This window comes from Schistocerca cancellata, chromosome 2 (genome assembly GCF_023864275.1).
Source record: "Schistocerca cancellata isolate TAMUIC-IGC-003103 chromosome 2, iqSchCanc2.1, whole genome shotgun sequence".
NCBI classification, from domain to species: Eukaryota; Metazoa; Arthropoda; class Insecta; order Orthoptera; family Acrididae; genus Schistocerca; species Schistocerca cancellata.
The window spans coordinates 78985472-79001489 of NC_064627.1; the positions used below are offsets into that span (position 1 = coordinate 78985472).

The 16018-nt window shown below is 49.4% G+C and overlaps 1 protein-coding gene across 1 annotated transcript in view; it reads right to left on the bottom strand.

Moving 5' to 3' along the window:
* Nucleotides 1-4113: 4113 nt before the first annotated feature.
* Nucleotides 4114-16018, bottom strand: part of LOC126151010 (uncharacterized) — a 237291-nt gene continuing 225386 nt past the window's right edge. Inside the window, exon 8 of the mRNA XM_049915914.1 lies at nt 4114-4371. Within this exon, the coding sequence (XP_049771871.1) occupies nt 4114-4371 (258 nt within the window). The remainder of the gene's footprint in view (nt 4372-16018) is intronic.

The window sequence follows — 16018 nt, forward strand, 5'->3', positions numbered from 1 at the left end:
GGTGATTGTGATGAAGGGATAGCCGAATAATGATGAGGAAGTGGACGCAAATTGACTGCGAAGAAAGGCAGGCTCAGTAATTATGAACAACGAGATGCTGAGTGATCACGATGAAGGGCACGCTTTGTAATTCTGAAAGAAAAAGGGCAGAGCAAGTAATCGTGAAGAAAAGAATACAGAATGACTGCGATGGAAGGCACGTTGAATAGTTGTGAAGAAGGGATACAGAGGGATGACGAAGAATGTGGTATGGTCACAGTGTACACAACCCATTCCTGCTGCAGAGGACTAAGTGGTCACCAGGGGTTACAAGATTCACATTTCAGTTCCATTCATTGCGTCTTATACTATGCCAGTACAGCGATAACTCCTGTTAAACATAAAGTACTACATTCGTTGGTCAAATATTATTGAAATAGTGCCAAAGTTTTAATTTATTCTATTGTTTCATCTGTCTGTATTACAGGCTACTTGCGTATCTAAAGAGAGCTGACGATACAGTGTGTTAATTCTTTTGAAAATGACATTCCTCCTTCGTGCGGAGGCTTTTCTAGCAACATTTCTGTCGCTGGTCTCAGGACGTGACTTTCGATTTCCTCAGCAAAGGCTGACGCCACGGTCAAAGGAGAAAGTTACCTGCACTCTTCTTGGATAAAATATCGAGCTCTCTCTCACCGGAAACATTCCCTCGAACTGTGGCAGACCAAAGGATCAAGTAACTGTCGTGGAAACTAGCACGGCTCTCTGAGAACTCAAGACTTGCATTTAATTTGACTGTGGTGGTAGGCACGAGCACCGACCAACAGATATAAGACGTGATATCTGACGCACCTGCCCTAATATAGTCTGAAGTCGACCTGTGTAACTGACAGCCTCTGGCAAGGTATATTTTCTGAAACATGGAAATCGATCATGAAATACAAGGTAGGAGGGAAGGTGTTGGCTGACCAGCTTTCCACAGTACATGGCTATAACGCCATTCCATCTCCTATTGAGACATTTTTACGCAAGGAGACGTTTTGTAGTTTGCGAGAAACAAAGATGTACCTGATTTTTATTCACTGTAGTATTACTCCCTTCTTTATGCCACGTATACATTAGTTTGAGGAGCAATTCAAGACTTGCCATTTTGGACAGTCACAATATACAACTTTTGTAAATAAAGAAAGGATGCAAAACTATCAGCAGAGAGAGAGAGAATATTGTCACTCTATTCACTCCCAGTCTGAACATAGTGGAACGAAAAAGACACTCCCTTCACTGGAACATATGATTTGCAATTTGTGGCTAGCTGTTCTAACAAAGGCTGCTGATCTGATTCCCTGCTGACTTATGTGATGAAAAACGCCCTCGTCGTTAAATGATAGGACTTTCCTCGTATTCGAGTTACGGGTTTTCTCAAAAGACAGTTGGCATATGAATTCTAAATTACAGGATTTCTGCTGTCCTGTGGGGTGGAAATTTGAGAAGCAACTTTCAATTGAAATTGCCCCAGAATGGGAGTGCTGTGATTGGGAGACAGCAGAGCCATCTGAATTATCGGTATCTTCGACATAGGGCCAGTTTGAGTGACTGCCTTCACTACAGGTGTAGGATTGCACATTTTTTGGTCTACACGACGAGGTTCAGTGCGGGAGATAAACGGTCTGTATCGCAGCTATACATCAACGAGCATTCCATGCAGAGTTCTGCGCTTAGAGCTGTTTGTGTGCTCAGAAGCGAGATTTTCACTAACGCTTAACCACTTCTAACAACATATCTAGCATTCTAGATCTTGTAGCTATGCTTGCGAGGTGCCAAGTATTCATCAACGTAGCTGCCGGTAATTGGAGCGTGTAACTGCAAATTAGTTAACGTGCCATTCTCAGGAGTGTTTGTAATTTTTGACAATTATGGGAAATATCAAAACTAAATGCGACTATTACAATCCAATTATCGATTTCATTGTAGCTAGCATTTAAACTGTCCCAGTAAGCTTTACATGTACCCTAGTCGCAGATTGCCCAGACGGGAAGGAAAGGTTTGCGATCTATGTCAGCAACGAACAAATAAGCTTACAGTTTGACTGTGTCCTACTCAAAGTGACATCCTATAATTCAGCATCATCGATTTAGGGAAGTCCCCTTAAACAACATCTATATTCCATGATGGGATCTTCTGCGCTGTCTACAGCGAGTATTACATCGCCTCTTATGATTTTTTTCTCCTTTGACAACGGAAATGAAATACTAATTCAGTAAGAAGCGTACCCGGTAGATGATTCGTGGTTAAACACTGACTTACTAAGAGAGAAAATTAAAAGAGCGTCGCAAGTTCAGTTGCAGGCGAAAGAGAATGTTAGTTAGTTATAAGACGTACGATATCGTCCGAAATTATTCACCTGCCTCGTTTACTAGCTTGCTCATTGACATCCGTGAAACAATGTCAAAAATACCGATTATTATATAGTTTACAATACGCAGTAAACACCAGAGATAGACTCCACGGAATTGTGGACTGTGATGCAGTAGATCAGAACGGAGATAATCAGGAGGAATGAAAAACTAGAAAGCGGAATTCTCTCTGAGGAAAGGACGTCCGGAGAGTGAGAGTAGCTGCTTTTGTAGGATACTACAGTAATTACGTTGAAGACATCACGAGAACGTGAGTCATATCGAGAAACCGACTGTAAACAAAACCGTTCCGTGGTCAGTTGTCTCATCTCTTTCTGTCTCATCTCTTCCAGTATAGCATCCTAACCAGACGCCATGGACTGCAACACAGCTATCTTCAGGTCTTGAGGGATATTCCAGATTTCCTAAAAGAAATATTGCCATTTTATATTAAAGAGTTTATACATATATCTTTGTTTTACTAAATTGAAAAACGAGTTTTTAGGAAAAGGGACAACAGAATTCGTGTAGGCACATCTGGGAAAATGAAAGTTGTGCTCACATATTCAGAGCAATTCATCAGAACACTTTGTACAGGCCGGGAAAAATAAATATGGGCTCTGAAATGTTTATAAGACTTACGTAGAACTCACCCTTGTTAATGAAAAGGAGAACTACTTATCGGAGGAAATGCTGGAAACAGTGATTTATATGAGCCAATAGGTTTCGTTGACATGTCTGCGGATACGCGTCTCTCTTACGCACTATCGCGAGTACATCACGTTTTAGTAGTGATGGGGATATACACGTTTAGCGACAAGTTGAATGCGGCACAATATGATGCTCACGGTAAAACAGCACATGATCATTATTTAGTGTCAAGCGAAACACAATTCACGGAAAACATGTACCGAACGCTTGTGTAAGAGTTTAAGAATAGAAGTATCGTGGCGAAATCTCCACGCAAGGTCTGTACGGAAAATTTAGTGCCAAATAGGCGCAATGCCGGCTCTGTAGCGATATTCGTTAACAATGCCCAGTCCCGCGACAGTCCTATTGTACGTGTTTTCCGAGCCCGCTTTATTTTACAGGCTGTAGGAACGGTGGCGACCATTGGACTGTACAGTAGATGTAAACATTAAGTGCGACTGTAATTTTAGGCTTATATTAGAGTAACCACACGGACATACGAAAAATTACTGTAATGTGAGAATAGTGGCGATTGTAATTGTTTTTCAAAGTCTAACGACACGTATACAAAGGGAGTACAGGAAATGCAACCTTATAGAGGACTGTAGGTAGTCGAGAATTGATTTCTAAGTTCTACTAATCTTTCGTTAACATCCACCCAGAAACTTGTGTGTTTGAGACTAAAGTAGAGGATGGAAAGAGTAGAATCTTTGCTGGCTACAAAGTATATGTTGCCCTTTAGTGGTACTAAACTGTTTGACAGTCTCGACTTTTCACAGTGGTAGCTATTTCCAAAGGAGTGTGTACGTTTGGCCACTAGTGTGTGTCTGCCGGAGACAAGGGTACAGTCATCGCTGGGTGTAGCTCGTATGGAGGTCAGGACGTCGTGTTATCACGGAAGGCTGGGCGCAGCCACTGCAGCCTTCGCCTCCGTCAGAGTTTTCGTAGGCGGGGCGGCGCTGCCAGCCTGCGGCCGCGGAGCGGTCACTGTGCGGTCGGAGGACTGGCAGCCGCCGGGAGGCCGGAAGGCGGTCGGAGCGAGCGGGGGCGGCTATGCTCCGGCGCCCGCGAGACGGGCGGCGAGCAGAGCGGCGTGGGCGGCTGCGGCGGCGGCTGCGGCGGCGGCCGCGGGGGCGGAGAGGCGCCGCGGCGCCGCCGCCAGGCCGGAGGCGCGCGTCACGGCGAGCAGCACGCTGCCCTCGGCCAGCCCGCGCGGCGACCGCACCACCAGCGAGTACTCGCCCGCGTCCGACGGCGACGCCGCCGCCAGCGTCAGCGCCGCCTCGCGGCACAGCGGCGAACTGCCGGCCTGCAACGCGCCCGCACTGAGCTGTGGCCACGTTCACCAGCGTTACACACGGCATCGCCGAAAAATTTCTGCAGGTACATCGTCAGCTGCTGACAACCATTTGCTAGACGCCATGTCTGTTTCCTTACTGTTTACAAAGTGTGACGGTGTACGTCATATAACGCAAAAGAAAAAGCAGCCTGTGACCACTGGAGAAAGTGCCACGGGTTACTCCAACGCCGTAACACATACACGCTCTGTTAATCTACACTCCTGGAAATGGAAAAAAGAACACATTGACACCGGTGTGTCAGACCCACCATACTTGCTCCGGACACTGCGAGAGGGCTGTACAAGCAATGATCACACGCACGGCACAGCGGACACACCAGGAACCGCGGTGTTGGCCGTCGAATGGCGCTAGCTGCGCAGCATTTGTGCACCGCCGCCGTCAGTGTCAGCCAGTTTGACGTGGCATACGGAGCTCCATCGCAGTCTTTAACACTGGTAGCATGCCGCGGCAGCGTGGACGTGAACCGCATGTGCAGTTGACGGACTTTGAGCGAGGGCGTATAGTGGGCATGCGGGAGGCCGGGTGGACGTACCGCCGAAGTGCTCAACACGTGGGGCGTGAGGTCTCCACAGTACATCGATGTTGTCGCCAGTGGTCGGCGGAAGGTGCACGTGCCCGTCGACCTGGGACCGGACCGCAGCGACGAACGGATGCACGCCAAGACCGTAGGATCCTACGCAGTGCCGTAGGGGACCGCACCGCCACTTCCCAGCAAATTAGGGACACTGTTGCTCCTGGGGTATTGGCAAGGACCATTCGCAACCGTCTCCATGAAGCTGGGCTACGGTCCCGCACACCGTTAGGCCGTCTTCCGCTCACGCCCCAACATCGTGCAGCCCGCCTCCAGTGGTGTCCCGACAGGCGTGAATGGAGGGACGAATGGAGACGTGTCGTTTTCAGCGATGAGAGTCGCTTCTGCCTTGGTGCCAATGATGGTCGTATGCGTGTTTGGCGCCGTGCAGGTGAGCGCCACAATCAGGACTGCATACGACTGAGGCACACAGGGCCAACACCCGGCATCATGGTGTGGGGAGTGATCTCCTACACTGGCCGTACACCACTGGTGATCGTCGAGGGGACACTGAATAGTGCACGGTACATCCAAACCGTCATCGAACCCATCGTTCTACCATTCCCAGACCGGCAAGGGAACTTGCTGTTCCAACAGGACAATGCACGTCCGCATGTATCCCGTTCCACCCAACGTGCTCTAGAAGGTGTAAGTCAACTACCCTGGCCAGCAAGATCTCCGGATCTGTCCCCCATTGAGCATGTTTGGGACTGGATGAAGCGTCGTCTCACGCGGTCTGCACGTCCAGCACGAACGCTGGTCCAACTGAGGCGCCAGGTGGAAATGGCATGGCAAGCCGTTCCACAGGACTACATCCAGCATCTCTACGATCGTCTCCATGGGAGAATAGCAGCCTGCATTGCTGCGAAAGGTGGATATACACTGTACTAGTGCCGACATTGTGCATGCTCTGTTGCCTGTGTCTATCTGCCTGTGATTCTGTCAGTGTGATCATGTGATGTATCTGACCCCAGGAATGTGTCAATAAAGTTTCCCCTTCCTGGGACAATGAATTCACGGTGTTCTTATTTCAATTTCCAGGAGTGTATATACAGCCGGCCGGAGTGGCCGTGCGGTTCTGGGCGCTACAGTCTGGAACCGAGCGACCGCTACGGTCGCAGGTTCGAATCCTGCTCGGGCATGGATGTGTGTGATGTCCTTAAGTTAGTTAGGTTTAATTAGTTCTAAGTTCTAGGCGACTGATGACCTCAGAAGTTAAGTCGCATAGTGCTCAGAGCCATTTGAACCATTTTTGAATCCGTATACATTGGTGTCCAAAATTAAAGAAACAAACCGCTATTTCTCTGGGTCTAATTCGCGATATAATCATACAAACTGTCTACCAGATGTCCGTACGATCTTGTTCCAGGCGGAAGATGGAGTTCCGGTCAAGGGATAACCGTGCCAACGATGACATCGGCGCACCTATGGAACGAGCAAGTGTTGTCCGAGTAGTCTCACATCTACAGCCGCTATGTACGCAGTCGCAGGCGCTGTACTATGGCGCAGAGAAGACGCTTACAAAACACTATGCGGTGCAAGGCCATAGGAAGAAGGGAAGCAGAAGAGCAGGAAATTGATGTGGCCCAACGGCTTAGTATAAAACGTTCTATTGTTTCTTGAATGTTACGGTAGTTTATTGACACCAAAACTGTATCCCGAAGACCAGGGCAGGGCCGACCACGTGTGACGTCAGAAGAGAGGACCGTCATTTGGCCGTAATGGCACGACAGTACCGCCTTATTAGTGCAAGGCAACTGGCTTGTGAGCCCGCACCATCCACTGGACGTGCTGTAACGAGGCAAACCATGAGCAGGAGGCTTACTGTCGCACCTGGTGTGTCTATCTTTGACCCGTCTTCACAGAAAGGAACGTCTACAGTGGAATCATCAACATGCTACCTGAGCGTCGAACGGTGGCTCAGTAATGTTTTCACACATGAGTCCCGATTAAGTATGGAGAGTGATTATCGATGGATTCCCATCTGGAGCGAATGTGGAACACAATCTCGGAACCCAAACATTGTAAAAAGATACAGATATCGAGGAGAATCCCTAACTGTGTGGACAGGGATTATTTTTACAGCTCGGACCCCTATTCATGTAACTGTACAGGAGAATCGGCAACGTGTAACTGCAGTCAGGTACCGTGACTGGACCTTGGGACCTCATATGCGGTTGTTGCGAGGTGCTGTGCGCCGAGACGTCATACTGATGGACGATAATGCTCGACCTTATAGAGCACGGGTGGTTAATGTTTTCTTGGAACCGGAAGATATTGAAGGAATGACGTCGATTGCCCGATCTCCCGGTTTGAATCCCATAGGGCATGTCTGGCATGCATTAGAGAGGTGGGTTGCATCACGTCGGAATCCACCAACCAATCTCCGAGACTGCGAGCAGCTCTGCACGTAGAAAGGTGGTTACTGCCTCAACACGAGACTGATGGCATCATTCACAGCATGCCCCGTCGTTATCACCCTGTACTGCTGCCAGAGGGGGCCATACCCCACACTGAGCACACTGACCAGTTGTCGGAATGTGTGAGCAAATCTGTTAAGTTGCAAAAAGCGAAGAACACTTTCGTCTACCATTGTGCGTGTTGCAGTTGTTTCCTTTTTAAATTCTTTGCATTGTTTCTACTCTACTATCACCTGTTTATATTGCTTTGAGGCAAAATAAACCTAGCCTTACAAAATTTCCGTTTCTTGTTTTAATTTTGGACATCAGCGTATTAACAACTCGTGATGAATGTTCGAAACGTTTTGGGGAAATAAATGGAAATAAATGTAAAATGGTGGATAACAGTAAACTAGTTCCAGTCTCTTGTTACTGGTTTAGGCCTAGATGTTGACCATAATGTCACAGTGATAAAAATTAGTTATAAAATTTTGCTTTGTGATATATTAGATACACACTATCCGAACAAAGGTATACAGACGGGTACTAAAGGACATTAACGCTGGGTGTGACCGCCGTTCACGTTTATCATGGCTTCTACACTCCTACAGACGCTTTCAGGAAACTGTCTGTCGAAGAACAGCAGGCTATTATTTCTCATGAGCCGAGAATAGTGACGGTAGTGATGTTCGACGCTGTCGTCTGGAGCGAAGTCGACCCCCTGTGTCATCCCAACGACCTTCCACTGGGTCCAAGTCGGGTCAAGCCTTTCAGGAATGTTATTGACCACATACCATTGCCTGACAGATGATGATCAAGGACAGGATGTAGTGTCATGCATATGCAACCAATCATAACTGTCTCTCAACTATAAACAGTACACTATGCTGTAAAATCGTTTCGTACCCTTCCATTTTAGAGTTTTCTTAAGTGCCATCAGAAGAGCATATCCTAACCACTAGTAGTACCCCATACCCCCTCACAAGGGAACATCCCCATCGCACCCCCCTCAGATTTAGTTATAAGCTGGCACAGTGGATAGGCCTTGAAAAACTGAACACAGATCGATCGAGAAAACAGGAAGAAGTTGTGTGGAACTATGAAAAAATAAGCAAAATATACAAACTGGGTCGTCCATGCGTAAGATAGGCAATATTAAGGGCAATGTGAGGCGCGGAGCGTCGTGGTCCCGTGGTTCGCGTGAACAGCTGCGGAAAGAGAGGTCCTCGGTTCAAAACTTCCCTCGACCGAAAATTTTAACTTTTTATTTTCAGTTTATGTGAAAAACTCTTATGTTTTCATCACTTGTTTTGGAGTGATTATTACATCCACAAGAAAACCTAAATCGGGCAAGGTAGAAGAAACTTTTCACCCATTCGCCAAGTGTACTAGTTTGGTGAGTCGACAACATATTCCTGTCATGTGACGCACATGCCGTCACCAGTGTCGTATACAAAATATCAGACGTGTTTTCCTGTGGAGGAATCGGTTGACCTATGACCTTGCGATCAAATGTTTTCGGTTCCCATTGGAGAGGCACGTCCTTTCGTCAACTAATCACACGGTTTTGCGGTGCGGTCGCAAAACACAGACCCTAAACTTATTACAGTGAACAGAGACGTCAATTAACGAACGGACAGATCATAACTTTGCGAAAATAAAGAAAGCAAAATTTTCATTGAAGGGCAAATCTGAACCAAGGACCTCTCGTTCCGCAGCTGTTCACACTAACCACGGGACCACGGCGCTCCTCGCCTCCGATTGCCCTTAATATTGCCTATCTTCCGCATGGACGACCCAGTTTGTATATTTTGCTTATTTTTTCATAGTTCCACACAACTTCTTCCTGTTTTCTCGATTGATCTGTGTTCAGTTTTTCAAGGCCTATCCATTGTGCCAACTTATAACTAAATATGAGGGGGGTGCGATGGGGATGTTCCCTTGTCAGTATGGCACTGCTGGCACTACACATGACCCGAGGTAACGTTCTGCAGGAATTCGTCAAGCCCAAACCCTTCCATCGGACTGCGACAGATGATTCGTTGTCCACCCTCGGTAGCAGAGTAGTCAGCGTGACAGAATGTCAATCCAAAGGGCTCGGGTTCGATTGCCATCTGCGTCGGAGATTTTCTCCGCTAACGGACTGGGTGTTGTGTTGTCCTAATCATCATTATTTCAACCCCATCGACGCGCAAGTCACCGAAGCGGCGTTCAATCGAAAGACTTACACCCGGCGAATGGTCTACCTGACGGGAGGCCCTAGTCACACGACATTTACAAATGATTCATTACTCCAGTTCACTCGGTTCCACTCACCCGTTGCTCAGTGGAGTCCACCTTAACACTTCGTCGAGCGTCGTTTAGCACTGACGATATCGATATGTGGCTTTGGAGAGGCTGCTCAACCACTGAACCAGAACATTTTTAAATCCCTACCCGCAGTATTTGCGCTAGGTGCAGTGTTGGTAGCACTTCGGAAATCAGGAATCATTTCTTACGGTGATTTCCTGCGATTTCTTACAACCACTTATGGCTAGATCCATGGTCCCTGTCCGACATCACATGAGGTCTACCTAGTTTTAGTTTGGTTGTGGTTGTTCCTCCGCGTTTCCAGTTTAAAACTCCGTCACTAACATACGATTCGGGCAGCTTTAGAGGGAATCGAACTGTCGCTAATGTATTTGTTACTGAGATGACGACCGATGACTAGTCCACTTGCGAAGTCACTGAGCCTCCAGAACGAACCACTCTGGCGTTGCTGCTCCTCTGCTGCCAGCACAGTAACCCCCAAGTTGGTTTTATCCTGCCTGGTCAGCCTCTCGTGAAGTCACGTGATCGATTCTGTATTAAGTACTGATGTCCGGATACTTTTCAGCAGAATGTGTAGTTGCCTTACCAATCTTTTGCAATCCCTACACATCAGTGCTTTCGTTTCCAAAATACGGCAAACACACTTCTTGTGAAACTTGCCTAAGCGTATTAAGAATAAATAAGGCAAGTCTCCAGTTCGGCGCTAGCGGTCGTGCGAAGCGGAGGTCCGATACTTCCGCCTGTGCGGCGTGTGCGAGTGTTTGTGTGAACTTAGTCTTCGCGCGGGCTAGTAACAACGATCATGGCGAACAAGCACAGGAAAACTGCATTACGATTCAATTTCTGCAAAGACTACGAACGACCAAAGGCTTTAGCAGTGGAACGATTCATTCGAGAGGAAGTCAAGATACCGCCAAACGATATTGTCAGAATTCAACTGTTCGTCATTAGTCCCACGGTGTTTTTTAAGATGGTAAATGACGCGGCGTGTGAGAGAATTCTACAGGCGACACAAGCAGGTTCCGATTTTGCCATAGTGACGGGAACGTTGGCACGGTAACTGTAGAACATGCTGGTCTGGGTGTACGGACACTACGTGTTTTTGAGCTGGCATTTGAGCTCCCGGCTGACGAACGTATCGAGGCTTTTAAGCCATACGGTACGGTACATGGTCACACGGCAGAACGCTGGACACAATTCGCCACGTACCCCGTTCTTAACGGAGTGCGACAGATTACTATTGATCTTCAGAAGCATGTACCGTCCTAACTGACAATTGGTGGTTGTCGGGCGGTGGTGATTTTCGATGGTCAACCACGTACATGTTCTGACTGTGGCCAGGAGAGAGCCCTCAGGTAGAACTGTATGCAACGGCGGATTACGCAACTGCCTCCAGATGTGCGAGAGCCGTCGCCGGCGATGACAGTACTACCGATCACCTATGCCGAAGCCCTCACTGCGTCCGCTGATGACCGAAAGGACACAGCCCCCGTGGAAGATAAAGATTGGACTCTCCGAAACCTTGTAGCAGACGTCAGGATGACAGAGGATGCTACTCCATCGAACATACAATCTACGGCGAAAACATCAGATAAGACCGAACTCCCACCAAGCACACCGATAGTAAACGAAGCAGTTCCAGCCACTACGGATGCTGTTCCGTCTGGAACGCACTCTGTGACGACAACATCAGTTTCGACAACTCCCGCCAAGTACAACGATGGGACTCGAAACACTTCCAGTTCCTACGGCTGCTTTCCTGTCGGGCAGCCGTGATTTCCTACAATCTGAGGACACGTATGGAAGATCACGCAAACAACGTTCCCCGAAAAGAAGGAAACTGCGGCGTCGCACGACATCTCCTCGGGATGACTCCCCTTGCCCCGACGACGATGTGCCTGTGGACCAAGATGACACAACAGCCTCTACGAAACAGGATGGGGCAATGGAAACTGTTCGATCAGACAGCAGGGGTTTGTCACATTGACGGTACCGGGACGTGGTGATGCTGAAGAGGAATCACAGCCAGTTGTCTCTCCAGACGCAGATACTGTGGCTATGGACACGAATATACCACTGCCTGAAAAGATGTGGTATGTCGATATTGAGGAGGCGCAGGACGTCATACAGAGGCAGCCGGCACTCACGAAGACGGCCTAATAATTTCTGAAGGTGAAGTGCAAGGCGCGAGAGAACTTCTAAGTCAGACCCCAGCGCCGATGCAGGGAGATGTTGTTGCGGCGCCTCGACAGAGTGGGATTCAACGCCATGCGAACCGTATTGCGACATTAAATACACTCCTGGAAATGGAAAAAAGAACACATTGACACCGGTGTGTCAGACCCACCATACTTGCTCCGGACACTGCGAGAGGGCTGTACAAGCAATGATCACACGCACGGCACAGCGGACACACCAGGAACCGCGGTGTTGGCCGTCGAATGGCGCTAGCTGCGCAGCATTTGTGCACCGCCGCCGTCAGTGTCAGCCAGTTTGCCGTGGCATACGGAGCTCCATCGCAGTCTTTAACACTGGTAGCATGCCGCGACAGCGTGGACGTGAACCGTATGTGCAGTTGACGGACTTTGAGCGAGGGCGTATAGTGGGCATGCGGGAGGCCGGGTGGACGTACCGCCGAATTGCTCAACACGTGGGGCGTGAGGTCTCCACAGTACATAGATGTTGTCGCCAGTGGTCGGCGGAAGGTGCACGTGCCCGTCGAACTGGGACCGGACCGCAGCGACGCACGGATGCACGCCAAGACCGTAGGATCCTACGCAGTGCCGTAGGGGACCGCACCGCCACTTCCCAGCAAATTAGGGACACTGTTTCTCCTGGGGTATCGGCGAGGACCATTCGCAACCGTCTCCATGAAGCTGGGATACGGTCCCGCACACCGTTAGGCCGTCTTCCGCTCACGCCCCAACATCGTGCAGCCCACCTCCAGTGGTGTCCCGACAGGCGTGAATGGAGGGACGAATGAAGTCGTGTCGTCTTCAGCGATGAGAGTCGCTTCTGCCTTGGTGCCAATGATGGTCGTATGCGTGTTTGGCGCCGTGCAGGTGAGCGCCACAATCAGGACTGCATACGACCGAGGCACACAGGGCTAACACCCGGCATCATGGTGTGGGGAGCGATCTCCTACACTGGCCGTACACCACTGGTGATCGTCGAGGGGACACTGAATAGTGCACGGTACATCCAAACCGTCATCGAACCCATCGTTCTACCATTCCTAGACCGGCAAGGAAACTTGCTGTTCCAACAGGACAATGCACGTCCGCATGTATCCCGTGCCACCCAACGTGCTCTAGAAGGTGTAAGTCAACTACCCTGGCCAGCAAGATCTCCGGATCTGTCCCCCATTGAGCATGTTTGGGACTGGATGAAGCGTCGTCTCACGCGGTCTGCACGTCCAGCACGAACGCTGGTCCAACTGAGGCGCCAGGTGGAAATGGCATGGCAAGCCGTTCCACAGGACTACATCCAGCATCTCTACGATCGTCTCCATGGGAGAATAGCAGCCTGCATTGCTGCGAAAGGTGGATATACACTGTACTAGTGCCGACATTGTGCATGCTCTGTTGCCTGTGTCTATGTGCCTGTGGTTCTGTCAGTGTGATCATGTGATGTATCTGACCCCAGGAATGTGTCAATAAAGTTTCCCCTTCTTGGGACAATGAATTCACGGTGTTCTTATTTCAATTTCCAGGAGTGTATAAATGACGTGCGTTCACCGGTCAAAATACACCTACTGAAGGAAACGATTTCGGCATCTGATGTCGATATTGCTTTGCTGCAGGAAGTCCACATAGCTGCACTCCCATACATCGCAGGCTACCAATCCTATTCGTCACACGGAGATCACAATGTGAGTGGGGTGGCAGTTTACGTGCGAGATGGCTTCCCAGTGGAAAATGTGTGTTATCTTCCGTCGGCCAGGGGAGTGGCTTTCACGACGTTTGGGACACGCATCATCAATCTTTATGCACCGTCGGGAAATAATCGGCGGCGGGAAAGGGCGCGATCTTATGCAGAAGACATTGCCCCACTATTCCATGGACGTTATGAATGTAATAATTGGTGGATATTTCAACTGTGTTCTCAGCCAGAAAGACCAATGGCCGCAAGCAAACATCAGCCAGGAGTTGAGAATCGTTGTCAACGACCTTGCACTTAGTGTCACGTGGGAATTACGACATGGAGATGCACCGGGATACACCTATGTGACAAGTCATTCGGCGAGAAGATTAGATAGCATTTATATCGCACGGGCTCATGCGAAGGATGTCCAGGACGCGGAACGCTGGCCATTGGCATTTTCCGATCACAGCGCTTACATCTGTACGGTGCTTCTTCCCCGTAGAGATGTGTGGAACAGTAAGGCCCCGTGGAAACTAAAGATTCAACATCTACATGATCCTGAATGCCGTCAACGGATCCTTGAGACATGGACGATGTGCGAGGGAAGGGTTGGAAGGTATGCGACGATGCTTGATTGGTGGCTGACTTGTGCTAAACCAGCGGTTCGCCGTACGTTCATCTCATATAGCAGGGAGATGGCAGAATGGCGCCGCCGTACGACCTACTTTTATTTTGCAGCACTGATCGACCTGGATGATGGTCCGCCGGGACAGGACGTCTGGATCGAACGCAAAAAGATAAAAGCTAAACTAGTGGCTTTAGCTCGGAAACATCTTCAGGGAACCATGGCGCGCGCCAGATGTCACGATACGATAAGACACGAGATTCCTTCCATGCACCACGTCGAGAATGAACGAAAGCACCAGCGACGCATTTTGGTACGGGAATTAATAACTCGCGAGGACCGAAGAGTGACGCGTCAAGCGGACATTGTCTCTGCATTCGTTGACCATTACCAACACATCTATCGCGAAGAAGCAGCCCCTGTCGATGACCTCGACCGTATAGCCACGCACGTCTCCCGTACACTGTCGGTGGAAGCCGCGGGAACTTTACTGAAAGCCATTAGCTGTGAGGAAGTACATGATGCGATCGCACAGGGTGCGTTGAATCGGTCCCCAGGCATTGATGGGCTTCCTGCTGAATTTTATCGAGAATTTCGCAACGAAATGGCACCGCGATGGACGGAAATATACAACGAGATGTTAAATTCCGATGCACCTATTCCACCGGCTTTTATGGAAGGCCTCTTGGTGCCAGTACTTAAACCGAAGCCAGGAATTACGGTCACACATTATCGCCCCATCACCCTGCTTAATGCCGACTATAAGATCTTTGCACGGTTGCTAGCGTCCCGATGTCGTATGTTAATTCGTAGCGTTCTCTCTCCAGAACAGACGACACCGGGTGAATCGGTGAATGTGCAAACAGCTACTGGCGAATGCCGTGATGTGATAGCGCTGGAGGAGGAGTGCCGGCTTAAAGCGGCGATGGTGGCGGTTGGTTTTGACAGTGCTTTTGATAAGGTGCGCCACAACTATCTGTACGCTGTACTGGAACAAATGTGATTCCAGACCGTTTTACTGGTCTCATTAGAAGGATTTATGGGGGCGCACAATCCTTGGTACAGGTTAATGGGCGTATAACAGGGCCCATTCAAATTCGACGATCCATTCGCCAGGGATGCCCTCTTTCGATGCCGCTTTTCGCGGTAGCCTAGGAACCATTAATTGGGAGGCTAACAACTTCTCTTTCTGGGATGGAACTACGGGACTACACCTTCAAGTGTCGTGCCTATGCGGACGACCTCCTGCTGCCCGTTCGTTCCGAGGAAGGGATGAAGACGGTCCTTGAACTGTTGTTGGACCACAGTGTGACGGCGGGTAGTGCAGTGAACATGAACAAATCGGCGGCAATGCCGGTTGGAAGGGGCCTTACACCGGAAGAAATCAGTCCGTTTCCTTATGTGCAACGATTCCGCTATCTCGGCACAGACTTTACCTCATCTGTAAAACATACTGCGGCAGTTAACTACCGACGTATTTTACAGACAACACGTACCATGGTCCGACGGCGCCTTGATCCTTTGCAGCGAGTCGAGTATCTGAACACTTATGTGGTTTCTCGAATGGAGCATATTTCGCAGATCCTGCCCCCACCACTCACGCTCGAGCGTCGACTTCAATCAGCACTAGGCTATTTTGCGATGATTAGATCGCCACTCAAGGTGCGATACGCAAGGCTCACGCTCCCTACGGACAAGGGGGGGACTCGGACTTACGAATGTTCACTGCCGAGAGACGGCGCTCCTTCTAGCCACGATGTACAAGCAATGGCGTAGCGGGGCTGCTTCTCTTACATCCCGCCTACTGGATCTCCTGGTTCCAGCGT